Source organism: Electrophorus electricus, chromosome 12 (assembly GCF_041902795.1).
Source record: "Electrophorus electricus isolate QZ-2024a chromosome 12, ASM4190279v1, whole genome shotgun sequence".
NCBI classification, from domain to species: Eukaryota; Metazoa; Chordata; class Actinopteri; order Gymnotiformes; family Gymnotidae; genus Electrophorus; species Electrophorus electricus.
The window spans coordinates 12,892,144-12,920,000 of record NC_137508.1 but is presented as its reverse complement, the minus strand read 5'-3'; the positions used below and the strand labels follow the sequence as shown (position 1 = coordinate 12,920,000).

The following is a 27,857-nucleotide window of genomic DNA, read 5'->3' as shown; positions in this document are numbered from 1 at the left end:
TTTTAGTAGGTATGTTGTTGGTATGCAAATCGAAGCCTTTATGAATTCTGAGTAAAGAACTTCCTGTGGCGTCTTTTTGATACAGGGATTGGGGTTTCTAACCGAACAGTCCAGTTCATTGCCCAGGGACTCACTGGTGAGAGATCAGTGAATGTGGGGTATCTGGCTACTTTGCATGTTCTGCCTTACTCTGTTTTCCAGTCTTAGTAGTTTTGGAATGGTTTTAAAATATGTTTTAGATCATTTTCCTGAAGCACAAAGTTGTCTAATTATTCTTTGTGCAGATAATCACTGTTAGCTTCTGCACTTTTGGCCTGAAGTGCACAGATGCCATTCTTTTAAAATGCCACAGATAGATATATGCGTTTGAATGTGTTTTATATGCAAGTACATTGTGATATAAAATTGAAAAGGGCAAATGACACAGGCTAATTCAACTGATATTTAAAAACCTTGGGACAATTTCACATTAAAAGATAGACTGTTTCCTATTTCTGACTTCAGTTCTAAAACCTTGAAAGACTTTGACCCTTGAAGTAAAGGCTGTATATCTTCAGGCCTCTTTAATGAAACCTTAGCCTTTTTTTTGTGTGGAGAAAGTGAGAAAAGTACTGTGCACTGAATCATACACTGGTGAAAAACCATTTGAAAGGCAAAATTATAGTTGAATATGGGGCTTGTAAGAAATAAAATGAGATTTTAAGGGCATATTTTAAATGTCTCACTTTAAAAGTCTTATATATAGCAACAGCCCAGATCTAGATCTGATAGACACATCAGAGTTGTCATCAAAGATCTCCAGTCTGCATGTGTCCAACTCGGGTGTCCTACGTTACAGAGTTAATTAGCTGTCTGTAGCTCGAAAGGACTGGCTGAGTCTGCAGTGTCCATTCACAAAACGGAGCGACTCCCGTCCTCGTCCGACCCGGCCTGCGCGCGCTGCCTGACTCTCACGCAGGACGCATTCCCCCGTCTCCTCGTTGGTCTCATATGCTGTCCTCGTTGCTACCGTGGCTCTTTGTCTGGCCAGTTGCCCTTCGTGCTGGTGAAGGACATTAAAAATGAGATTCCTTGTCACCACCCCACCCCTACCCTGCCCGCTTTCTCGGCAGCAGGTGTCTGCCCCAGGCTAGCAGCGGGCAGCCTAGAGAAGGATGGCACGGTCTCGTGTCTGCTGAGAAGACACTAACCGGCCTTTTTATATAATTATTGATTTGTCGGCCCCGTTTTTTATGAAAAAGCCTCTTTTTTGTTCTCTCTCCCAGCTAGTTATTGAAGAGGAAATTGAGTTATAATTCAGATTTATTTCTTTATTTTTGCGTGTTTGGGTGCAGGGTCCCACCACAGACTCACAGCCCCGTTCCGCACCTCCGTCGCGGCTCTCTCCATCGCCCTGTCTGCGTCTGTCGCACGGCCGTGGGAAACTGACCTCAGCCAATTAAATCGCATCCTAGTTGGCGAATGTACCTCAGGCTTGTTATGATTTGGTTAAGGTCAGAAAGCCGTTTTCCACCATGTCTACAGACAGGGCTGCTGTGGACCCTCCTCTCGGCGATGTGGGAAATAGGAGATTTAATTTAGATTACCCAAATGAGCTCAGGTTACCTGAGTGCTTCCCCCACCAGGAGTCGCAATATTTACCGGCATTTACATTCCCACACAGGAAGCTTCGTCTTTGATACGTTTCTCCCTGCTCATGGCCACGGTGGTATGAGTCAACCGAAAGATAACCACGGAGTCAACCAAATGATAACCCTGGAGCTGCGCTGTGGCGTCTGGTCATGTGGGAACGCTTTTAATCATATGAGTAACCTGTTCTCCCCAACATTCATGGCACATCCTGTCGAAGACCCCAAGGGTGTAGTGAGTCATGCCACCACCCCCACCCCAATGAGGAAGCGAGCATCCCACTGGCCATTTGAAAGAAAATATTTCAAATGTACGTACGCCATGCTGAGACAGCAGGCATATGATTTTCATCTGTTTTTCTGAGAAGACAGTGTTTTCTCTTCGGCTCTGTGGAGCAGCAGTACCTACATCCTCCCTTCATCCCATCCTCCTGTAAGACCCTCCACAGGTAAGATAGGTGCCAGCCCCCTCGAGCGAATGAGCGACGCCTCTCAGGAATATCCAGGCCGTGTCCTGTCAGCCCAAGTCCCGTCGGCGTGGCGAGCCGTTCCGGAGCTGCGACGAGGCGAGCGCTGGCTGGCCGTCGTCTTCTGCCGCAGGCCCTTCTAAGAGACACCGCCATCCCGCCATGAGGAGAGTCTGTGCATGGGCCGCTGGCCGCTAGCTACCGCGACGCAGCGGACTCCCTGGGTGGAGGAGGGGCGAGGAAGAGGAGGTCGCGGTGGGAGAGAGGGCCAGGAGGAGTGGGTTGTGCAGGGGTAGGGAGGAGGCAGCGGGACCCTGGAGCAGCCTGATGACTCGGCGCTTTTGAGTAAAGCGAGAGTGTGAGTGCTCCATTCTCCATTTCCATTTTCTCCATATATCCAATTAAGTGTGACCTTAGATTGACTGCGTTGGTCCTGCAGGGTTTTCGTGCCAAGAAAAATGCATTTGTTTTCCTCGCAGACTGAGAGTCAGATGTAGTTTGGACGCGCTGCCCAAACTTTAGATGGGCTTTCCGGGCTAAGTCACCTACAGCAGGATTACGGAGGCAGAAACGTGTGTTCAGCGTGAGAGAGGAATTGGCAGAGTGTGTGTCGGCTTCCTGTTTGTGCTGGTGAGAGTTCTGCGGATGAAGGATCTCTGAAGGTAAAGCCTTGTAAAGGGTTTTGACATCAGGAGACAAGATAAGATACCCCCCTCTCTCTCCCTCGCTCTCTCTCTCTCTGTCTTCTTCTCTCCCTCCCTCTCTCTCTGTCCTCTCCGTATCCCCTTCACTTCCTCTCCAGTGCTACAACACTTTTAAGTCCCTCCACCTTTGAAGTAGAGGCAGTCGGTTCTCGCTGCGTGTGTCGCCATGGAAACGGCTTGATTCTGCTTTGTAACATGCGAGCACGTGCAAATGGCTGAGCTGGGTTCTCTCCTCCAGACATGCACTGGAACCCTCACTTCCTCAGTGCCGTGTGTGTGTGTGTGTGTGTGTGTGTGTGTGTGTGTGTGTGTGTGTGTTCAAAAAGTTCAGTATAGCTTTTACTCTCATCTGGGTAGCAGAGCCCTATCAGTCCTGTTGCCTTGCCACCTTGATGTCGCCAGCAAGTTCTTTCTTAATTGTGCTCGCAACACTCTCCCAGACTGGCAAACCAGAAGGAATTTCATCTTTGTTCATGTTTGTCTTATCAGCTGAAAAGTGTGTGCGCCCTCGTGCATGTGCATGCGCATGTGCATATTATTGAGCTTTCTTCCTCCAGCAGACCGGTGCTGCACTTATCCCCGGGGTCTCGCCCCCTCACCGGCCGTGGACTGCCAGGGGAGTCGGTTAGGTTGAACGTGAGCAGAGATGTCCTCTGCTCTACTGCCATCGGTTTGCCCTGCCATGGTCATTTTTCCACACGGACCATTGTACTTGTGTGATCTCTCTCTGTGAGTTGTGAGTGTGTCTGAGTGTGTGTGCGTATGTGTGAATGTGTTTGCGTGTGTGTGTGCACTGGTGGTCATGTAAGGCACGAGGCCATTAGTGTTACGGAATGAAGCTGGCACGACCTATTCACAGTGTGTAAAGCAGAGGGGATGAGATTAATGGAAGTGATTTGTCACAAGCCTGACCTTGCCCTGATGGACCGCTGTCTTTAACAAGTCGAGAGAGAGAGCCAAAAACTATTATGCAAGCTAGAGAATGAAGTCACTTGAAGCTTAAAGCAGGAGCTTCTATATGACCTTGCTTCCATTCCCCTGAGTGTCTGGTTCTCACTCTGAGCTGTCAGTCTTGCAGGGTAGTAGGCGTCTGGAAGACTCGGTGGGGCCGTGGACGTACCGCCCTGCTCGACGGCGTGTCTCCCCTCCTCTTCCTGCTCTGTGTTTCTGTCTCGCTGCGTGTAAGCAGTAGGGGTCTCTTTCCTGCCAATGAGCTCTTCATCAAACTGCTTCACACGCGCAGGGCCTTAAAATAAGCCCTTGCTCGCTGGGGGATTATTAACCGGCCCGCTTGCTTTCATTCGGTCTGCTGTCCGCTTACTCGCTTTCTCTTTCTCTCTCTCTCTCTCTCTCTCTCTCAGAAGAGCAAGTGACCTGCAGCCTTTAGCCCATACCTGTTTACACCTGAAAGAGCTGTGGAGCCTTATCCACACCACACTGTATGTGTGTTTCTGAGTGTGTGTGCATGCACGCGCTTCCCACCAACTAAAATCCAGCGGCGTGTAACGCTCATTAATATGAGCGAGACACGGGGGGGTGGGGGTTGATCTCCAACGAGAGGCCTGGGGCTACCCTGCCGTATGGTCCCCTGTGCTGCTCCTCTCTGGAATCGCAAATGAACAGCACTTAAGGGCAGCGGCCTCCTCTGGAACCAGATCCACGTCGGAGTGGCTTAGCCTTTCATCAACAGGTAAACACCTTCTGCGCTTATCGCAGCTGCTAAGCACCGGCGCTGTTAGCCGGACTTCTCGTACCCGTTTGAAGGGTAAGTCTGTCCCATCAAGACGGCACAGCTGGTTTCAGGGCTTTCGACCCCCACACCCAACCCCCGCATTATTTTCCCGCCTCATTTAAAAAATAAAATCATGTCCTCTTAGAAAGTGGTACGGAGCCATCTGTCCGGGATGGTCGTCCGGAATGGCCGCCCGGAGCAGGTGCACAGGCGTGGTTTTATGTGGGTGAATGTTTTTATGTGCGTGAGTGGGGTTTCTTTATATCAGATGACACTACAGTGCAGGCAGTGAGCTAGTAACCAGCCCTGGCCTGGTGTGGGGAGCTGGATAATGCACAGGGTCGGCCGGAGGCGTGACCGGAGAGCGACCTGCCTGACCAGCGCGCCTTACACTTCTTATTCGTGCTGTTTATTGGAAATGTCAGAAGTAGGGGTGGGGTGGGGTGGGATGAGGGATGGGGGTGGAGGTGGGGTACTGATTGTCTATATAATTGCGCATGCTTAAAGAACTTTTTGATTGGGCTTTCAAATGCTAATTTGAGCCCATTGTCTTGGGTATAAATAAACAAAAACAAAGCCTGCACAGCAATCAGGCTTTGCATCGGAACAAGAACTGGCAGAACTGTAGTGGAGACCCTTCAAAATTCAGCACATCACTGCCCCCCCCCCACCCCAAAGAAAAAGGAGCAGGAGAGTGGTAAAAGCAACAAAGGCTTGGAGGTGCTGTGTCAGGCGTCGACACTGCTACATCAATGACCTTGGCCCTGGTGTCTGGTCATCAAAGGTTATGAGGCTGTGGGCGAGTGAAGACAGACTGGGTTATGCATCTGTGATGGCCCCGGCGCAGGACTGCAAGCACCACGACGGGCTGCAGACTGGCAGAGCAAACGCCGGTGCGTGCGCTTTACCCGGGTGAGGGAGCACAACCTCGTCTTCCAGAGTGTTGGGCGCTAATGCCGTGTTGTCTGATTCGGAGTTCGTCGGGCCGATGGGACTGTAAGCCCCGGAGCTCCAGTGCGGCTCTCTAGATGGTCAGCCCCTTAAAGTGGACTTCCTCTGCTCACAGAGATTTAATGCTGGCCAGAGCTGCCACTCCTGTCTCCAAATTAAGGCCTCTATCTCTCCTTCTCTTTCTCTCTTCCTACCCTTATTCTTTCATCCTCTCCCCCTCTCTATCTCCCTCTTTTTGATCCTTTCTTTCTCTCTCTCTTCTCTACCCCCCCCCCCCCCCCCCCCCCAATAACGCTCCCCCACTGTTGTGCCTGTTGGCCTACTCAGCTCATTCCAGCTCCGCTGCAGCCCATTAACAGTGCCCCCTCTGGCTGCGCTCATGACTAAGCGGTAATGAGGGATATCTAAGAGCAGCAGGGCCGCACGGCGTAGGCGGGGCTCAGCCCCCACGCAGGGTCTCTTTTTTCTGCTCTGACTCACTGGTGAGTCTGGCCGAGTCGTGGCTTGTAAAATGATTACAGTGTATAAATGGGAGGAGTTCAACACATTACTTTATGTTTAGTTGCACCATAGCAGTAGGTGTTTCGAAAGGTAGTCATAGACTGCTATTTGGTGCGTAATGTCGGCTTTCGCGAAATGTTACATGAACGTAAAACCCGCAACATCCCCCACCGGCTGTATTAGAATTAGAAACGGGGGAGACCCATTGGTTTCATTTCCGAATCCATTTTGCGAACATCAGTCAAGCAGCTGGTCCAGCCGGCAGGAGGAACTACACAGCCGACGTCAGTCTTGCCAGCACGCCGCCGACTAGTAATTAAGCCAAAGAAGCTGCTAAATGAGCGTCATCCAGCCACGCTCATCATTACGCTCTGCTTCTCACTCTGCGTGTCTGCGTGCATGTGTGCGCGCGTTTAATTTTTTCTCTGCCGGGTTCCGTCCGAGTGGAGCGCCGTGGCTGAGTGGAGCGCGCGCATGCCTCGCGTGGCGGTCACGGTAACGGGTAGCCACGTCTTCAGGAAGGGCCATACACGTGCCCGGAACGGTGTTCATCCGGAAGGGTGTGTACCTGACAGGGAGGGGCGCAGGCCTTGGGTGTGGGGGCTCTGTCGCAGTGCGGACGTCCCCCAGCGGACGTGTTGTCTCGCCGCGGCAGGTGGCAGATCCTCTGGTGTTTTTCTATGAGAAATCGACGGAACAATCTGGAACTCCCCACAGCGAGTCGACTCGAATGTTGGCTGAAGTGCAGTCTTGTGCTTGGCTGATTGTATTAGAATTTACTCCAGTAAAAGTTAAAATTTTCGCTTGAGTTCAATATGTTCTCTTTAATTGTTTAATCTTTTAGGTTAAAAGGCTCTTTTTTCACTGGGAGCACAACTCCGTTAATAAGATGTCATTAAATCGTTCTGGTATCAGTTAACATCATCAGGTGTGTTTACCATGCGGTTCTCATTAGAGAGGCAGGAGTGACTGTGGACATGAAATAAACAGGATATGGCAACAGGCATTTGAAACCTAGTCACGCGGATTGTGAGCCGACTTGTGTAGCGAAGAAGACACGCTGGACTAATGTCCATTTCGCCCTGTTATACCAGCACACCCCTCTTGTATTTATATGTAATGATGGACGCTTGAAACGCACACTGGTCCCTGGAATATATATATAAAAAAAAAAAATACTGGTACCACTCTATCAAAAAGCAGGGTACAACAAATGTCCTGGTAGGGAGACTGTGGTAAGGAGGATGTACATGCACGTCTTGGACACAGGCAAAGCTCCATAATGGGTTGCATGCCATGTGTTCCTAACCACCATGCTCCGGGCCCTCGCTCACGCTCGACCTCCCCGAGTGCCCTGCGAGCTCGTCTGCACAGTAGGGAGAGGATTGATAAGCATGTGGCTGCAGTGCTTGACCAACTTCCATTAAAAGATGCAATTGAGTGAGTTAATGCTTTCACTGATCACTCCTCATGCACTTGGGAGGGAACTTTGTCCCATCCCGTCCTTTTTTGGTCTTACCTGTCTGTCTCGCTACCTGTCTCTCTCTCACTCTCAGTCTGTCTCTCTCTCTATACCTGTCCCTCCACCCGCCTTTAACGCACCCGTCTCTAACCCCGTCTATCTCTCTCTCTCAACCTCTCTACCCGTCCAGCTACCTCCCCCCGCTTCAACCTCCTTGCATGGACCGCTCACATCGCCATGGTAACATCACGCCATTCTGCCATGGTCTGTATCTTTAATTACTTTTTGAGAAACGTGAACGGGGGCCCTCCCCCAGGGCCCCAAGCCCCCCCGCTCACCGTCCGTTTTAATATTTGCCACCAGTGGCCGAGAGTCCTCAGGTACGATTAGCGCGCGCCACCGCTATTTGCATAAGAAAAGTGAGTCAGAGTTTGCGTTAGCGGCCCTGGAGGGAGATTAGAGGCATTAGCATTCCGCGGGTCTGCAGGCAGCATGGGTAGGCGGGGATATGGGCCCCCTCTGGGCACTGCCGTGTCACGTTTACTGTTCTCTGCAAATCCACGAGGCCACAGTGCAAGAAGATGCCACTGTCAGAGACCTTTAGCAGGGAGGCGATCAGCGTTTGGAAGGGAGGTGGTCAGCGTTTGGAAGACATGCGGTCTTCCCGTTTGGTCTTCCAACCTTGTTCCATTTGCCAAGGTTCATGTAGGTGTTTTTCCATTTATAGTACCTCATACCATAATAGTCCATTCAGCGCTTATTTTTTAGAGGAGACAAAGAATTTAAGAAGGTGTGGTGTGTGTGGTGTGTGTGTGTGTGTGTGAGAAACATACACTGGTTAGAGCAGTCATTAATCTCTGGAGAGGCAATTGGTGTCTGTTGTTCCTCTTCAAAGCCTTTGGTCCAGAGTGTAGTATTTGCTTGTGAGAGGGACCACATCATTACAGAGTGGCTTGTTAAAGAGTAGTTGACCCCTCTTTTGTGGTACACACACACATTCATTTCCAACCATTTGTGGTGCATAATCCTCTGGAGTAGTTTTAAATGGGAGGTGTCTGTGTGAGGAGGGAGTGCTTGAGGGAGTGCACTGACACGCTCCCCCATTAAAGGTCCTCAGCCTCTGTGCTGCACCTCTCTTTAGCGCGTGTGTGTGTGTGTGTGTGTTTGCCTTTGCATGGTAATGCGTTTTGTTTGAATGACACTGGGCAAAGTTTTAGGCTTGTTGGATAATTCCAGTTCCTTCTTCTGCCTCTTTCCTCTAGCTGGATGCCCTGACTCTCTCATTAAAGACGTTCATCATTTTCGGGTCCTGGGTGATGAGCAGGTGGGTTGTGGACTCGTAAGGTTTGAATGTGCGCACGCACACACACACACACACACACAATCACAATCCACACACCTTTCATGTCTTTCACAGAACTCATGGGAAATCAGGAGAAAATCAGACAGCTTCTTAATTGGTTCATCTGCCGTTTCTCTCGGCCACTCAATAAGCCACCTCCATGGAGGCGTCTCCTTCACCTCCTTTCCTCCATCCGCCCAGGCCATAGAGAGAGGGGCCACCCTCTTCCTTAGAGGGATGTCTCCTCCTTTTGTGAAGCCTCTGCTGCAGACATTTTATTTTCATTATCTCTGAAATTTTCTCAGCGATTTGAGCTGCTACGTGCAAAGTGTTTGTCTAAAGAGCGGTCCAAGCCCGCCGAGGTCTGACTCTTTTAGTGCTCTGTGTTTCTCTCCCTTTCTCTCGCTGTCTTTCTCTCTCTCCCTCAATCCCTCCCACCTCTGTTATTCTCTCGTTCTCACTCACTCCATCCCCCTCTCTCTCTCTCTCTCTCTCTCTCTCTCTCTCTCTCTCTCTCTGCCTCTCTCTGTCTGTCTCTAGATTTCAATTCAAGGTAGCTCTACTGGCATGATTGTATCAGGTACAATTTTGCCAAAGCAAATAGTGGTTGGAGCTGAACATGCTCTGTGGGAATAACCCTGATTTTAAGTTAATGATGACAATAATGGTTCTAATAGTGATAAGTAACAAAATCATTTTTTAAAAAGTAAGGTGACAAATTATAATAAGCTAGATAAAATAAAATCCGTAATAACATTAAATATATTAACAGGATATAGATCATTATCACATACAGTGAGAGGTGTGGTGCGTGTATTAGTGTAAAGGATATTACTATATGTTTATATGTTGCCACATTTTTCAGCAAGAGGTTTTTTTCTGTGTAATTTGTTTAGATTGGAGGAGAATTTCAATTATACAGTGAAATCTTAGCGGCTGTGTGAATGTTTCACAATGGAAGAAAAGGTTCTGTTCCGTCTTGACCTCACTGATCTCACATTGACCACACGGGGTAGCCAGAATGTTTTGTATCTGCCTGTTTCTATGGCCAGATTATGGTCACCAAGCCTGTGCTTAGTGAAGATCTGTCTGTGCTGTGGATCTCCTGATGGTGTAGAGGTATTCTACTAATTCATGTTCTCTGTTCTGTTGGGCAGAGGATCGGCGTTCTCTACCTGACAGAGCTATAATTTGAACTGTTTTGGTGTCATTGTCCCAATTTTCCAGATAGGATTTTTTTTGCTTTGTTTGATCATTTGGTGCACTCTGATTGGACTTTGGTCCACAATGCTGGACTGAGGCTGCTGTGTGATAGGTTAGTTGGTGTCAGTACCAGCTCACAGGGTACTGGCTTTGGGACTATCAAAAATGTCATCTATTTTATAGAATTTCTTTCTGATTGCATAGAAAGCTCTTTGTACTTTTTCTTTTAGCGCATTCACTCCCAGATCAAAGTTTCCTGAGGCGCTGATTTTCAGCCCAGGGTAATCAATATGTAATGAATGCTTTAGGGTAGTGTTTCCTAGAGTGAAAAGCTGCCTGTTTTCCTGAAAACTGGCTTTTTTTCCCCTAGAAAATTACAACTTTGGTTTTGTCCAGATTGACTGTTGGGGCGCAGTTCTGACAGAAGTGCTCCAGCAGGTCTGGTTGCTGCTGTGGCCCTGGTTCTATCGTGCTGTGGAAGACAACAGCAGTAGATCATCCGAATAGATCGGAAATTTCACTTCTGTATAATTTAGTCCTGATTTCCAGTAACCCCGATAATGCCTTTACATAAAGGTTGAACGGGCTTGGACTCGAGCTGCAGTGCTGATTCAACCCCACACCCTCGAGTGAAGTATCCTTTTGTTGCCAAATTCTGTCCTGCATTTTGTTATTCAAATATACAGATCTGATAATGTCATATAACTTCACCTCCTACGCTACATTTTAGAATTTGATAAAATAGTCTGCCATACTGTTGTGTGCTCAGTAAGGAAGGCCTGTATTCGTGTGTTAATAGTACAGCAGAGATCCTTCCAAGCTTCAGGAAGGCGGCCAGTTTGAAGAACCAGATTGAAGAGTTTTAGTAAAGGCACTGTGCAGGTCATTTCAGTCCTAATCCCAACGTTGTCGGGGCCACATGCCTTTTTGAGCATTTTTTATTATTGAAGGCTGATTCATTCATTCTGTATTGGTATATCCTGCTTCTGATTTGTATTACATTCTGACATTTCTGTAGGGCTCTTTTGATTTCTCTAATTGTTGAATTCTCTTTACGAGTACATTAACGTGGCAGTGGTCTGATAAATGTAACTGGGGTCTGACGGTGAACGCACTAAAGGAGGAGGGATCCATGCCAATAATAGCACAGTGGACTATACTAGACCCAAGAGCTGAGCTACTGCTCAGTGATGCGGCCTAAAGAGTCTCCTTGGATCTGACCGTTAAGCGTGTACGGGCCTTGACGGGACCGCATTAACTCCTTACCATTCTTATTCAGCACAGTGTCAGGGTGGCTGTGTGGCGTTGTTGTGGGGGGTCAGGTATGAGGAGGCCTTTCCATCTCCGGCTATAATATCAGGTCTCGATCCTATCCTGGCATCTTCACATAGCAGCTCATTGCTCTGAGCCTGGAAATTGCTGCTTTCTGTGTAGAGATGTTGGAAGACCTCATAACAGGGGGATTCTGCACAAGGTGTATACACTGCACATATGTAAAGGTCACTGAGGGTCAGTAATTCCTCCTTTTTCTTCCCTCTCTCTTTCTCTGTGTGTGTCTCTCTCTCTCTCTCTCTCTGCCTCTTGCTCTCTCGATTTTCCTTGTCCTCCCTCTCATTCTTTCTCATTCTCTCTCTGTCTTTCTCTGTCTCTTTCTCTTGCGCTCGAGCTTTCTCTTTCTCTCGCTCCCTCCCTCTCTCTCCCTCTCTCAGTATGAGCGGTACCAGCGCTATGCAGCGGAGGAGTGCTTGCTGAAGATGGGAGGTGTCCTGTGCCCTGCTCCAGGCTGTGGGGCTGGTCTGCTCCCTGAGCAGGACCAGCGGAGGATCCAGTGTGAGCGGAGGGTCGGCCTGGGCTGCGGGGTGAGCCTCACACCTCCTCCTGACCTCTGACCAGCACACACAACCTCCACGACCCACTCATATCCAAGAGCTCTGATCTGGGATCAGCCTTTCACAGTGTGGGGACCGACCCTTGTCATTCAGGTTTTCGATAAGGGAGCACTGTGCCTATATTTTTAAGGACTACCGTTCAACATCCACTGCTCCAGAGTAATACTGCAGTGTCTCCACCCCCTGATCGGTCTACTGCTAACCCAGCTATCACTCTGACCGCTAACAAGCTCAGCTTCCCAGCCCTGACCTCTGATGACCCCTCCCCCCTTTAGGCCCCCATCTCTGCCTGAGAGGCCCGCGCCGTCACCCTTGGCCTCTGCCTCCCGTTTCCAAGGCTTGTCCAATCACAGTGCGATTAAGATATAATTGCCACACCATTTGCATGATGTTTTGTAATTAGCCAGTCGATTAAAGATTAGGGTGCAGTTCGGCAGCCATTAGTGCTGACTGATTGCATGTTTGCAAACACAAACATCATCATCACAGTGAAGGGGTGGGGGTGAGGTGGGGGAGCCTTCATCTCCTGTTTGTCTCAGGAGCCGGATTGGTTGAGTCCTGTTCCATTGATCTGATTCACAGACGCTTTTTAAGCAAGGCCCCTGGGAATGGCACTGCCCCAGGGTTTTATCATGGAATAGTGTGTTCCACCTCCTGGAAATCTGAGAAATCAGGCTAGATTTCCAGTTTTGGAAAACAATTCTGGAAGTTTTATTGAGGTCCTGTAAAACTGTGTTATTAAACCACTGATATTGCATATTTGGAATGTTGATTAATCTACTGAAATTAATTACCCGGCAGTGTCATATGGACAAAGGAACATTTCTGAGTATTTCGTAAAACATGGCAATCGGCGCGTAAGAGCAGAGTGAGTAGAGGAGTGGTAGAGTTTCGCCCGCACTGAGTAGTGGCATTCCAACACTGCTCTGGTACTACGCTGGTGCAACATGTGCCTGTGTGTAACACGTCTCGCACACACACTCTCTCACACTCTCTCACACACGCAGGCACTCACATTCACACTCACTCACTGTAACAAAAACAAACACACACACTATACACACACTACACACTCACTGTCTCATACACACACTCACTGTAACAAAAACAAACACTATACACACACTACACACTCACTGTCTCACACACACACTCACTGTAACAAAAACAAACACACACACTATACACACACTACACACTCACTGTCTCACACACACACTCACTGTAACAAAAACAAACACTATACACACACTACACACTCACTGTCTCACACACACACTCACTGTCTCACACACACACACACACACACACACTGTCTGGGAATGAGAGAAGAACAGAGTGGTTTTAAAAAGCCATGAAAAAGAAAGAAAGGAACTCTAGTAGATCAATTGAAGAATGGAAAAATATAAACTGAAAGCATGAAATATGACAGAGATGAATGCTGAAGGTTTATATAATACCTACACCATAGTTCACACTTGGCTCTGTGTGCACGTCAGAGCAAATGAGTACGTATTGATGTGTGTGTAAGGTTGCTGTGTAAGACCTTTATGTTTGTGTGTGAGAACATTTGAACCTAAGCCATCTGAGGGGGGCAACCTGCTGAGCGAGGTCTCTCTGTTGTCTCTCCTTGTCATGAGATAAAAAGCCAAAAATGGCCATCACGCACGCACACACACACACACACACACTTACACTTACTTCATACTGCTACTCACATCTATACTTCATGGGCCCCTTCTGATTAACCACGCTCCGTGTGGATCTCTCACTACTTGCCCTAACCAGTCCCTGGACTTCTTATCTTCCATCCATCTCTACATTGTCCCACTCACTTCTTTTACACATAAAGCATATTTTTCATTTTACTTTGCAGTCTCATTTTAAACTGTGATGAAAACACGGCTTTCTGTCCACAGCGTAATAAATAAATCATATTAAAATGAGGGCTTTCTTATTTGGATATATAGTTATCCAAATTAACTGTGTATGTTTACCGGAGTACTCAAATATGTATTTGTTTACTTCAGTATTCATGTGTAGTAGGGAATAAAAAATGGAATGTGTGTTAAGTGCTTAGCAACATAGAACAGCATAGATGATCCTACATAAAGTAAGAAGCTTCATCTTGGCTGGTCAATTAATTACAAGGCTGCAGTAATAATATTATAAATTAGACCTTAAGTTAAAATGTTATTGTAAGATATTCATATTCAAAGTTGAAAAATGGGTGAAACATCCAAAAGTAGGTTGGCATAGTTATGTACTGGATGTATTTTTGCTTAAGCAGTTGAAAAGCATTCACTGGCTAGGTTGCCAGTTACCTAGCAAGTCATGGACACTACGAAAGCTTATCTATATCAGTCAACAGGCCATTGCACAGGCATCTAAAAAAGTGGGATATTTAAAATAAATAAGTTATTTAGTTTTCATGTTTCATACATTATAGCTGCTCTTTATCCTATCTGATATGCAGATAAAACGTTTGGGCACCCAATGACAAAATATATGTTATTGTGAATAGTTAATTTAGTAGAAGATTAACTGACCTCCAAATTGGATAAAATAAAAGATAAAACAGTCATCATTTTAAGCAAGATTGATGTCTTATTTTTGCTTTACTCAATTTTAGATTGAAAAAAGGAAGGGAACACCCTGCTATAGTTTGGACAGCCCAAGACGTTTTAGTTCTCCGATCACTTTTACCAAGGTCTTAGACCATGATCAGCTTGATAGGGCAATGGCTTGCTCATAATCACGGTCAAGAAAGGCCAGGTAGTGCCAACGTCAAAGCTTTAAAAGCACTCTGACTCCTCCAGCCTTGTCCCATCAATCAGCAATTCCTCTGCCCATCACAGAGTTAGAGAAAGCTAGAAGAAGATATCAAAGTGTTTTCAGGTAGCCATTTCCTCAGTTCATAATGTAATTAAGAAATGGCATTCAAAAGGAGTTTAGATCAAGTTGAGGTTTGAAAGACTGAGAAAACTTTCCATGAGAACTACTTGTAGGATTGCTAGAAAAGCCAATCGGAACCCGCATTTGACTGACAAAGAGCCTCAGGAAAATTTAACAGACTATGGAGTGGTCGTGCGCTGTTCTACTCTGAGGTGACACTTGCACAAATGTGACCTTCATGGAAGAGTCATCAAAAGAAAACCTTTCCTGCCTCCTCACCACAAAATTCAGTGACAGATTTTGCAAAGGGCCGTCTAAACAAGCCTGATGCATTTTGGGAACAAGTCATATGGAATGATTACATTAAAATAGAACTTTTTTTTTTTTAGCCACAATGAGCAAAGGTATGTCTGGAGAAAAAAAGGTGCAGAATTTCATGAAGAGAACACCTTTCTAACTGTCGGCACGGAGGAGGATCGATCTTGCTTTGGGCTTGTGTTGCAGCCAGGAACACGGAACATTCCACTGGTAGAGGGAAGAATGGATTCAAATAAACACCAGCAAATCCTTGAAGCAAACGTCACACCTTCTGCCAAGAAGCTGAAGATGAAAAGAGGACGGCTTCTACAACAGGACGATGATCCCAAACCTCAAAACCCACAATGGATTTCCTCAAGGGGCACAAGCTAAAGGTTTTGCCTCGACCCTGACAGACCCCCGACCTAATAGTCATCGAAAACCTGGGGCTAGACCTCAAAAGAGCAATGCAGGCAAGACGGCCCAAGATAATGGCCCAAGTAATCTTTCTTAAAATATTAAAGAAATCAGTTCCTCTTCTACTCATATCGACAGTAACAGAAATTTTAACCAGGGTTGCCCATGCTCTGTAGGATTATCTGGGTGTGTGTATGTCTGTGAATTTGCATGTCAGTCATGGAAAATGTCCTGGAAAAGTCTAGGAAAATTAAAAGTGTGGGAGCCCCGATGTTCCACTTGGGAAAGTGGGGATAAGGCAGAGAGAAAAGCCAAAGGTGGGAGTGTGTACAGAGTCATGCAAGGTCACTATTGTTTATACTGTGTAAAGGGAAGCGTTCTGTAGCATTATTACAAGGCATTTGTGAATGGAGATTCAGAACAAAAAGTCCCTTTTAAAAAAGATTAGAAAGCTCAAACAAACAAAAATGTTTGGATTGCAATTCATCAAAGACTCGTGTACCCAGCACTAAGCTTACTCAAACAATCTTACCAACATAAATGGATGTATTTCTAGAACCAAATAACAACTGCATGATAAGAGTTTTATACATATGAGGATGGGTATTTTACCTTGGGCAGAGCTGTGATGCAGTGATTCTGTTTGTGCACACATGCACGTCTGTGTTTTATATGCGTTTGTGTGATTTGGACAACCTCTTTGTGTCATGGCCAGTGCAAGTGCTGGCTGTGTGGTTCTGCCAAAGAAAGGCTGTATTTGTGTGTTGTGTGTGTACCTGTATGTGTGTGGAGTCTCGTATCAGTGGCAGTGTGTGTGTGTGTGTGTTTGCGTGCGCACATGCATGCTTGTGTGTGTGTGTGTGTGTGTGTGTGTGTGTGTGTGAAGTTTCATCTTCATGGCGGTGTGTGTGTGTGGGGGGGGTGTTTGGCCTGGGTGCCAGTGATGGTGTGGTCACTGCGTGCAGTGCTGCGTCTGGCTGCCATAGATAAAGGCTTTATTGGAGTTGGCCTTCTCCTGCCATAATGAGCCCAGGCTTCACAAACACACACACACACACATACACACACACAAATCTCTCTCCAGTGAGGTGCACGCTGAAGGGTTTTTTTGTGTTCAGGCCGTGTGCAGGCCCACACATCCGGCCTGCCTCACATATTCTACTCCACAAAAATCAATACATCCCCTCCACCTGGAGGATCTTTTAATAGGCTTTGCTATTGGGGTACTGTTTGCATGGGAGAGAGAGTGTGTGAGATTGCGTGAGAATGAGTATGTCTGAATGCAACTTCGTGTGTAAGAGAGTGAGAGAGTATGTAGGTGTGTGTATATGCGAGCGTGTGTGGGAGTCTCGTCTGAGTGCAGTGCGAGAGCAGTGGGGATCAACTCTCCATAAACCTATAGTGAAGCTATGTTTGAATAGTGTACTGCTGGCTAGGTCTGTTCATATAACTGATAGAAGGCTTCATGGTGTGGTTTGTGTGTCTGTCGAATGTGTGTGTGTGGGGGGGGTGCGTTTGTACACACAGTCTGTATGTGTACAGTCGGGGTGGGGGATTGTGTGCGAGTCCGTTTGTGTACAGGCTGGGGTGTGTGTGAGTGAGTTTGTGTGTGTCTTTTTCTGCATATATGCAGTTTCTTTATGGCTAAACAGGTTCATACAATACACTGGTTAACACAGGTTTTGTCCCATGCAAAATATTACCTGTTTATTAAGTGTTTATGCACACTGAATCCAGATATGTTTTCAGAATCTCTCTATCAGCATAATTTTTGTCCACTTTATATCTTAGTTTGTACATAGTTTGAGTGTAATATTTATGGAAAGTAAAATATATTTATCGTAAATTAAATTGATCAGTCACTGAAAAACCATGCCTGATTGTTGCGTAAAGAGCATCATAAGTCCACCTATTTTAGCATGTGGGATAAAAGATAAAACTGCATTTGAGTTCCTGAGCTATTAGGGCTGTATCAAGTTGCTAGTGTATTGTCATCCAGAGGACATACACCAGGTTGAATTGCCATTGCGTTAGTTTAGAAGGACTTTTTGGGTGGAGTGTGAGGATTTGACCGTCGAGAAGGACTCTCAGCCTCCCTCCCCCTTCTCTACTTATCGTTCTGTCTTTCTCAATAGTGTTGCTGCTGTGAGTGTGGCAGTGTGTTAGCAAAACAGTGTCAGAAGGATTGTATTATTGCTTTCGTGGTCTGAATTTGGGTGTGTGCGTACGTGTGTGTGTATGTGTGAGTCGTGTGAGATTTAGAGCGTACAGGGCGTGATTCAGTCAGTCTGCTAGATGAGATGAGATCACCGAAGACTGTCTTAAGAATCGTTTTACTGACTTATCCCAATGTTCTTATTTAAGTCATATTAGCTTGCTGCTGTCAGATTTTGTCTAGATCCTGTAATAACACACACACACAAGCGGAGTGATGCAGAAACACACACACACACACACACAATGAACTGCTGGAATACAGAAGCATCTCAGTATCCACACTGGTTTGTTTGGAAGGCTGCGTTTGAGCGCGCGTGTGCGTGGCTCGCGGCTGCACTGGTCCCTTTTACTGTGCTGCCGTGCAGAACCAGGAAAACAAACACTTCACGCGAGGACAGAAACCACAAAGTGCTTTTCTTCCCACTCTGTCAGAAGATCAGATCTACACCTCCTCCATCTGAAGCCACAGGCGGTTGATGAAATGGCTGCCTACACGGCTGCCGACGATGATGATGATGATGATGACAATGACGATGATGAACCAAGCCGCATTCTGGTTCATCTGGTTTTGGGGAGGGGTAATATCTGGAGCAGGAGATTGTTAGAAGAAAATGGCTGTCAGATAATTGTTTTTTTTCCCTCCCCTCGTCCCTGTGCATGCAGTAGGAAAACAAAGAAATGTCTGTTCTGTGCCCCTGAGAAGAGAGCTGCTATCTGTCACCTCTGAGGGAAGAAAAAAACCAGTAAAAACAAAAAAAGGTTGATGGTTTAGAGAACGCGAGCTCTTCTTCTTCACATGCTCTGCTTCTGAAGATGTGCCAAATCAGTGCAGAACCTCCAAGGTGCTGCTATGCTAAAAATAAGAGGAACACTTTAATCTGTCCTTTACATTAAAAAGCAACAGGGCGCTGGCAACATGGAACATGGCAAAAGTCTGCCCCCTAGTGTTTGCTGTGTATGATTGCGCTGATTAAGGGATTTTTTTTTTTTCCATAACACTCCAGTACCTTAATCTCGTACTTGTGCAATGACAATAAATATATTCTATTCTATTCTATTCATTGTGGGTTTTGCAGCCTTTAGTGTTAAAGGGTTTCATTATTCTAAACTTCTAATGTTATGACATCTGTGTTGCTACATAACACCTGTGGTTGTGGTTTCCGGGTGCAGTTTGTGTTCTGCCGGGACTGCATGGAAGAGTACCACGAGGGCGAGTGCAGGCGAAGGACTGCCATGCCAGCAGGAGGCGCTCCACAGGTACGTCCCACATACACTCAAGCCCTCCAATGATTGATGACATGTTCTCAAACGTCTAACTTAACCACGGCTGACAACATTACGGCTCGGACGAGCCTGCTTGATTCATGGATTTCTCCTGCATGCTGTCTTGGTCCTGCTCTCACCAACGCCGCAGCAGGGCTACGTGCTGGACGAGGGGGCCGCCCTGCGTGCCCGCTGGGAGCAGGCATCACTGGAGACCATAGACGAGACCACCCGCCCTTGTCCCAAGTGCAGGGTCCCTGTGGAGAAGAATGGTGGGCCCCCCTCACACTCCACGCTATGACATTTCTCACTGGTGTCGCTTTAGAATAAAACTGACCAAAGAGTTTATGAATGGTTAAAGACTTGTTTAATGTCATTATTTTGGTCGTAAACACCTTAAGTCATTAATACGCAGTTATATACATAAAAAGAGTATAGATGTGCTGCTTGCCAGAAGGTGAGCTCACATTCATCTATACTGTTTAAAGCTCAGATCTTGCTGCCTACTTATCTTTGGCTTATCAGCTTCAGCAGATATTTAACACGTTACTGTCATTTAATCACCAACAAGATGCATTATTGGTCAAAAATGATCATTTGTCCAACATCAACATTTGAAATGACTAAATTCACTTTTCACAAGTCAACAAGTCGCTATCCTTTTATAGACTTTTATAAAGGGTTGTCTTATTGTACTAGCACTAGTCACCAATCCCCTTTTTATTTATGACTTAACTTATGACTTGAATAGGGTTTATGACCTAGTTAATAACCACAAGCTAATTTAAAACCATTATTAAACTCATTATGATGGCAATCTTGGTGTAAAATGGTACTGCATTTTTAAGATTCACTCCAAAAGGTGCAACACCAGACATTTAGACTATATATCAGAGTAACATATGTTGTGTAGTGGAGCTGGTGTAGACGTGATTAGTGTGCATCAGGACTGACTGAGCGTTTTTGTGGCCTGTGCTGTCTTGGTCGCCTGTGTTTCTGCTCTCCCCAGGCGGCTGCATGCACATGGTGTGTCCCCGGGCCCAGTGTAAGTTTGAGTGGTGCTGGCTATGTCGCATGGAGTGGAACCGGGATTGCATGGGCAACCACTGGTTCGGCTGACACACTCACACTCGCTTGCATGCCCCCAAGGCACACTTTGACTCAGGGAGATGGGCAGAGTGTGTGTGGGAGAGACGCACAATCCCCCAGCAATTTTGGCATCTACAGAAGAGCAGAGATGAAAGATGTCATTTATGCCTACATATGTCGGGTTAATGCTGTAAATGCTCCTGACATCCAGGTGCAACCACAACTTTGGTCGGATAAAAGGTAGCGTACGAAATGCAAAGTACGTGCAGCGTAACCTAGGTGGCGGATATCATGTGTATTGTATGCCAGTTGTTGTGTCTCACAATCGTATTAAAATATTTCAGTGAAACCCCTTGAAAGTCGCCTTTAAATTCTCTACTTTGGCTGTCGTCCTGACATGTCTGAGGTCCTTCTTTTTGTGTACTGTACTACTATTTTCATATGTTGATTTGTATGTTCATCTACCTTTTGATCTTTCGAATGCTTGTATTATTTTCTGGTATAGATTAGTACTGTACTTCATAATGAAAGACAATCAGTATAAATAGAACAGGATCCTCAGAGACAATGGTTTTGATGTTTCATCTTGATATCTCCTAAGAGATGATGATTATTATGATTACATGATGTGTCTTGTCTTTTTTTTTTCCCCTCGCATCTGAAACATGGCCAAACCTATAATAACCATTTGCTTAAAACACCAAGTGGGCAGGTTAATGGTGTTTATTATCACCATGAAGACATGGGCATTGCCCCTTGATGGCAATAGGAGATGGGGTCAGAAGACTAGTGAAATGTCTCACGTGCAGTTCCACACAACGGACAATTTGTGCTGGTGAAATGATCAGCCTAAATAGCCGAAAGGCTTCAGCGTGTCGTGGCCTTTACGGCTTTCATTTCATACCTGTCACTCAAAGCGGGAAGGTCACGCCCTCTCCGTCAAACATCACTCGTTCCCGACTGTCACATCTGCGCTGGTGTGTCCGAGGCGCGCTGTCAGTAACGTCGTCAGTCAAATGTGATTAATTTGGAAACCGCTGAGGTGTGTGTGTCTGTTGTGGCTGACACACACTATTAACACCAAGTTGCTCCGTTTATATGGTAATTAGACGTGCTTCAGGGACCCCAGCAGCTGCAGATAAGGTATCATAAACAGGCCTTCGCTCTTTGGCTTGTCTTAAGGGAGGGTTCCTCCCTCTGTTCCGTTAAACATTTTGAGATAAATGCTGCAGCGTGCTTCATTACGTCAGGATTTATGACTTAAAGGCGGTCAGGCCGTTGGGTAATGAGCAATATGTTTTTTATGACTCGCTGGGCAGTGGTAGAAACGGACCGTATGAAAACAACCGAGAGGAGCTGAGGAGCAGTGAACGGTGTTGTAAAGCTCACATTCGCCCAGACTGTACGTACAGAAGAGACGTTAATGTATTCGGCAGCAAACACTTCAGCTTTCCAGCCGTTGCTTGTGGAAGGTACTGTACAGGGCAATTTGTTGTCGCGAGTTAAATGTAGTGTAGTTCACTGGATTAGGTTATTCGTCTGTGCTGTGCGAGGATTGGAATCTGACCATAGTTTCTGTCGTTTTTAGCTGGGAGCAGTCCAGCCATTACTTATGTAACCGTCTGTGGTGTCAGAGCGTAACTCTGAAGGCAGTGAACCAGTAAGGAACCGAGAGCCACAGGGCTGAATATGAAGAGACCGAGTCACGTCAGACCAGGCGGTCATGATAACTCAGGCCTGGAGCTCACTGATAGAGTATGTCACCAAGTAAGGACTGGAACTTGGCATATATTTTGTCTTACATATCATTTGTCTTCATTAACATTCTTACAAAATGTCTTGTAAGGACATCTTAAATACCTTAATCCATTGTTAATGACACTTGTGGTTTTACCAGTTTTTTATGCGTCTGTGTTGGCAGACAGCACAGCAGGTCACGAATTTGTCTGCCTCAGTAGCGCAGTCTGTTTCGCAGTGGGCGTCCTACACCAGGGGCCGATGGAAACGGGCTGCTTGTAAATGTGTGAGGAAGAAACCCTCAGGTAATGCGCACACACACAAGCATAAAGCCTCATCAGAGTACTACTGTCAGTCAATACCCAAAGCATATGATTCATTTTAATGAGGAAGATAATTGCCTTTGTGTACCGGTGTGTGTTAATGTGAGTAGCTCCACTCAAATTGTTATCTAAAACAAAACCAAACTTTAAAGACCCTCCCTAGCTATCCAGAAAACAGATTACCCGAACATCAGATTTCACTGCATCTCTGTTGCATTCAGGATACTGAAATATGAACTGCTCATGTTGATCTCATGGCAGGGGAGCCTGTGGGCAGGAAGTACAAAGGCCTCGCCTGGGATGAGGACGCTGTAGATGGGCCTGACAAAGAGCAGCGGCTGAACAGATGCCTGCTGGACCACTTCCGAGTCCTGGCCACCAGCAACCAGGACGCCGATGAGGTAGAGGACAATATGGCCCCTCATATCTCCATGGCAACTGTACTGTATGCACTGCATGCTGGCTAGGGAGACGCTCTGTTGCGTAGAGCGAGCGCTCTGAAAAGCAGCCTGGCGGCAGGCGCGGGCACATTGGTCTGACATAATGGTGCGGCCTGTATTGCAGGTCGACCTGCAGTACCTGAACGGCATCCTCGCCGAGGGTGCCGACCCCAATTCACCAGACAAATATGGACAGACAGCACTGCATGAGGTGAGCACTTTAGCCTCACGCTGCCCTCTGCTGTGAGGTGTCAGATAATATCACAGGTGCAACCTGGGACGTGTAGCTGTCTGAATTTCACGTGTAAAAGGTTCTCGGGGGGTTTGGACTGCATTTTAGTAGTTCATATTTAATTTATTCCTCTATGCACATTTTTAGCAAATGTCTGATTTGGTAGATCTCTCGGGCCTGGAACGTAGATGTGATGCGGTTCTTTCTGGAGAGAGGAGCAGATGTCCTGAGGGCTGACGCATTTGGCGTCACTGCTTTGCACGTGGCAGCAGCCTTGGATTACGAAGAAATGATTTGGTTCCTTATAGAAAGAGGAGGTGTGTTTTGTGTATGTCTTTTAATGGTTATTGTAGTGGGTAACATCGCTGCCTCTCCTGTGGGGGACTGAGGTTTAAACCCCCATCCAGGCAAGTGTACCCTTGTTATACCAATAAGAGTCCTTGGGCAAGACTCCTAACACTACATTCTATCTCTATAATATGACTGAAATTGTAAGTTACTCTGGATAAGAGTGTCTCTCTGTGTTATATACATAAGCTAAAAAAATGTCTAGACAAGGTTTCTCTGTTCTTTCAGCTGATATTGAGGCGCGCACTTATAAAGACCTGCAAACAGCATTACACTTTGCTTCTAAGAATGATGCAATTGGGGCAATTCAGATTTTGCTGCAGAATGGTGCAGACATTGGTGCACAAGACTACAAACAAAGAACTCCGCTACAACTGGCTGCCAACCTAGGTAATGGTTTTATAGGAGCCATAATAATAGGCCCATCAGTATCCATTGTTAGACCACTTTTACACAGACCTTAGGGCCATTATATTTTTCTTTGAGAGAGATAAAGAGAGGTGTGTGTGTGTGTGTGTGTGTTTTACAGAGCGCAGTGAAGCTGCGCACACACTGTTGGAGCTGGGGGCAGATGCCGGGCTGCAGGACTCTGATGGACAACTGTGCATCACCGCCATGATTGGCAAGATGACGCCTGTGGTAAGGGGAACCGGAAATCCACCAAGTCCACAGCTCTACATCTAGTACCCTTCTCTCTATGCAATCCAGGTCTCACTTGGTCTCTGCAGGCCAAACTGGCACTGAATCAGTTCCACGTGAAAGACCCAGTGACTCGGCAGCAGTTCTACTACCTGCAGCTGCTTGAACCAGAGCCAGCGTGCAAGAAAAATTCACAAGGTAACTGCACTGATTAGAATACAAACATGAGAGATGCTATCGTGCTGGGTAGAAAATCACTAAATATTTGTTCACTTTCTAGGGCAACACCGCAGTGAGCCTTTATCACCGGTACACCGTCATCAACCTGACGAGACTTCATTTTGCTATTAATATTTGTTCTCATATGCTTACATCTGAAGCCCTTTCCCATGTCTTTGCCTGGATGATTCTAATACTCTGTCTCTCCCTTGAAAAGCTGGGGCTTATTGTTCACCAAGGGAAACTGGACCTCATTATGCATCCTGTAGTGCTGAAACTCATTGCTGTCAAATGGAACCTATACGGCAGGTAAAGCTCCATTAACACTCATCACAGGAACAGAAAACACATACACATTAAAAGACAATTAGTCCTGATAAAAGTGGGAATTGTTTTTTTTTTTTTCTTTTTTCCCATAGACTGGGTGCCTGGATTCTCTTGCTGCTTAATTTTTTATTTATCATTTCCTGGACAGTTGTGGCCATTTCTGTGTCTGTGTCACGGGAGGAGGGTAGTCGGTATATTTTTCCTCAGGTAAGTCAAATTTTAGGAATCACCGATAGTCAACACAACACAACACACACACACACACACACACACACACACACACACACACAACATTTCTCTCCACAGGACTGGTGGCGGGTGGTGGTGGTGGCGGTGGCATTGGGACTGACTGTGTTGGAGGTGTACAGGGAGGTGATGGAGGTCCTGCACTCCTTCAGAAAGCTGAAGGACTGGCAGCAGTGGAGCGATCGGAGACTCCGTGAAGACCTGGCCTGCACTCACCCCATGTGGCCCGAGGTAACACTCCACCACCACTGCAGAGCACCGGCGCACTCCACTAACTTAGGAAAACATAATTATGAGAAATTACTTTCCTTTATACTTTTACTTTGTTGTTATAATCTAATAGCCTTGTTTTTTTTTTGTACTGGAAGAGCTTATTTTGGTTGTTTGTGGACTCGCATCTTCAGTACACGCAGATAAATTAAATGGACGCTCTCAAAATAGAGATGCCTTTGTTTCATTTTGTTCTTAAGGAGCGGCATTATTTAGAGGGGCAGAGGAGGGCTGTCTGGAATTTGAAAGGGAGCTACTCACAAGACTGCTGGTAGAGACCTGGAATTTTACACAAAATGGAGAACATAAATGTTTGAGAGTTAAATTATTTAATGTAACTAATTCCATTTGTTTCATTTTACAGGAACATATTTGATTGGCTTGTGTACATATTGTTGATAGCTGTCTTGAGCCTCCATTTAGCTGATGTATACCTGGTTTCACATGCACTTCGAACGTATAGCCTTCGCATCTTCGCTGTGACCATCATCTTCCTTTGGCTAAGGCTGATGAAGCATGTCCGGGCCTTTAGGTAAAAGTCATCACTTACCCATCAGTGAACTCTTGATAGGAACACCTGGTACCTGGTAAATGGCTGCAGTTACCATAGTTACACAAGCTGAAGACAGAAGCCCTTAGGCATATTAGTAATACCTGGCCAGGGTCATTGGCTGCCATGGAAACGAGGTCTTCTAGAGAGTGTCTAAAGAAGAAATGGTGACACCTGGTCAGTGGCCTATACCACCATGTACCTTCTCTTAGGTTATGCCACGCATTAAAGGTAGTGCCTTCTTTGTGCCTAGGTAACCATGGTAACATCTGCTAGACGTTGAGGTAACCATGGAAACATAAGAATCAGAGGCTTGCGTACCATACAGTTAAAAGTCCTGATTTTGCAGCACAATGTACAATGCATACTTTGATTGCATTTCTTTTGGCCAGGTCATCCCAGTAACTTCACAATTAATATGTAGTATTAGAATCATATGAGATCTGTTAGCAAATGTATGGTTTTCAATTATTCCTTAGGGTTATGGGTCCTTTCACTGTCATGCTGGGGAAGATAGTGGGTGATGTTCTGCGCTTCCTCTTCTTATATGCAGAGATCTACATCCCCTACGCCTGTGCTTTCTGGATTATATTTGGAGGTGCGAGCGATTGTGGGATGAATTTTTTTTTTGTAAAGGAGTTAGGATTATTGCATATGTTTGCCATATGAGTGTGTTACCTATGTTAGGCCTTCTCTCTTGCTGTAAGGCTTAGTGAATGTGCCTAGCATGCAGACAGTGCCCCAGATGCTCTACAGCCTGTACCGGATCACCCTAGTGGATGAGTACGAGTTTGATGCCATGGTGGCCGTGGACTCCATCATGGCTCACCTGCTCTGCGGTACTTTTCTGGCGCTATCCTCTGTGTTGTGTGTCAACCTCATGATCGCCCTGCTCTCTGACACCTTCCAAAGGTAAGGGTGAGAGAATGACTGAAGGACAACTTTGTGCTGGACAACCAATATTGTTCCATCATTGCCCAGTGGTAGCAACAATTAACAATCATTGACCCGTTTGTTTTATTTGAGTGTCCCAATAAAGCTCCTGTGCATTGTTTCGGTAGAGTGCATGACAACGCGCAGGCAAATGCAGTGATGCAACAGGCGACCGTTGTTCTGCAGGTAGAGGAGTCCATGCCTTACCTGCAACGTTTCTATGATAAACAGTACATTCACAACTTCTGTGCTCCCCTTGGAGAGTTTTACGATGGAGACGTCATAACTGACCCAGATCAGCAAGAAGACATGAAGAAACTGTCTGCACAGATTAAGGTACTGTACAATGCTGACAGATTTGGTGATTTCTAAAAAGACCTTTTGGTTCCCTCTACAAAGTGCAGTGGTAGCCTATTGTAAGGTGTGTGTCTAACTCCACAGGTTACTTTGGATGAGTATTTGGACATCCAAAAGGAGACAAAACCAAATGAGAGCTACAGAGCAAATGAGAGCTACAGAGCTACTAGGTGAGTTAATTTGGATCTTGGCATTCAGAATAAAAGTTTCATTGTTTTACTTTGTAACAAAAGGTCTCGTGGTATCTCTCCACCTGCTAATCATCATGCATAATTGGACTAGTAACTTCTGAGAAGAGAATGCATTAGAGCTTTGGAAAATGTTCCGTACAGAAGGACAACCTCCTCACTAGCAGTGCAGGCAGAATGGTGCAGCACATTAGTCAGACTTGAGAAGGACCAACAACAACAGATTCAAGATCTACGAGACATACGGGAAGATCTGAAGAAGCTACAGACATTACTGTTGCAGATCATTCCGTCAGAGTCTAAAAAATGTGAGTGTCTTATGCTGTTTCACTAACTTTTGTCATGAGAGGAGCCGCTGGTAGTTTCTCAGTTTTTAGACTTGAATGATCTTAAAATCACCTAAGCTGAATGTGCTTATTTTTACAGCTGGTGATGAAGTGTCTAATACATCTTCGGCAGTACTGAAACTGGACAAAGATAATGCCATCTAAAATACAGAAAACCTAGCTGTGCAGTAATTATGGAACAAAGTCAATAAAATCACAGTTGTGTGATGGTTACATGATAATTATGTTAACTTGTAGATGGTTTGCTTACTATATACAATTACCTTGTGACCAGCTTATTGTGTTTTGGATACCTTATTGTTGGTTTCACTGATACGGTGAAACATATATACTAACCAGTATTGATAAGTGCTATGCCAGAACTGATTATCTTTGATCAGTTTGAAATTTGGGCTAGCTTGTGTTGCTTTACTACCCAGAGTACAAACACTTATATTACCTTTTAATCAATAAAAAATACCAATTAAACTGCTGTATTTTTTCATTTAACAGATAAAAGAACTTACCAACGATTATTAATTTATAATTGTGGTAGTTGCCTTAGCTAATACATTTAGGACTATCAGCGTCGCCAATGATTAACTTCAAGGCAAGAGCTGTTTTTTTTTTTTCTTTCTAATCAGCTGGAAAAGTTTAGACTCCAT

General features: G+C 45.8%; 2 protein-coding genes across 15 annotated transcripts in view; both read left to right on the top strand.

The window, feature by feature from the left end:
• The window catches only part of prkn (parkin RBR E3 ubiquitin protein ligase), a 56,039-nt gene extending 35,360 nt beyond the window's left edge, over positions 1–20,679 (top strand). For 5 of the 7 annotated variants that reach the window (XM_035531398.2, XM_027002518.3, XM_081724132.1 and 2 more), the window contains 5 exons: positions 8,708–8,769; positions 11,700–11,849; positions 18,876–18,962; positions 19,120–19,240; positions 19,978–20,679. In XM_035531398.2, coding sequence (XP_035387291.2) covers positions 8,708–8,769; positions 11,700–11,849; positions 18,876–18,962; positions 19,120–19,240; positions 19,978–20,087 — 530 coding nt within the window. In that variant the 3' untranslated portion in view covers positions 20,088–20,679. Of the gene's footprint in view, positions 1–8,707; positions 8,770–8,862; positions 9,321–11,699; positions 11,850–18,875; positions 18,963–19,119; positions 19,241–19,977 lie in introns of those variants that run through there. The other 2 variants (XM_081724131.1, XM_081724133.1) reach the window with 2 other exon arrangements.
• A 136-nt stretch (positions 20,680–20,815) lies between these two features.
• Positions 20,816–27,681, top strand: LOC113572718 (uncharacterized). 8 transcript variants are annotated; one of them, XM_081724123.1, is made up of 21 exons: positions 20,816–21,200; positions 21,377–21,529; positions 21,646–21,824; positions 21,955–22,099; positions 22,379–22,518; positions 22,682–22,768; positions 22,956–23,106; positions 23,366–23,527; positions 23,667–23,776; positions 23,866–23,974; positions 24,057–24,085; positions 24,213–24,304; positions 24,415–24,799; positions 25,039–25,109; positions 25,203–25,370; positions 25,868–25,986; positions 26,096–26,300; positions 26,450–26,657; positions 26,763–26,848; positions 27,011–27,174; positions 27,293–27,681. In XM_081724123.1, exons 3-21 carry the CDS (start codon positions 21,747–21,749, stop codon positions 27,355–27,357), a joined length of 2,574 nt encoding a protein of 857 aa, XP_081580249.1. In that variant the 5' UTR covers positions 20,816–21,200; positions 21,377–21,529; positions 21,646–21,746; the 3' UTR covers positions 27,358–27,681. The 8 variants fall into 8 exon arrangements, with proteins under 8 accessions (XP_081580249.1, XP_081580251.1, XP_081580250.1 ...); XM_081724125.1 differs by lacking the exon at positions 20,816–21,200 and having other exon boundaries at positions 21,209–21,529; positions 24,415–24,529; positions 24,629–24,799; XM_081724124.1 differs by lacking the exon at positions 20,816–21,200 and having other exon boundaries at positions 21,209–21,529; positions 21,979–22,099.
• Positions 27,682–27,857: the final 176 nt, after the last annotated feature.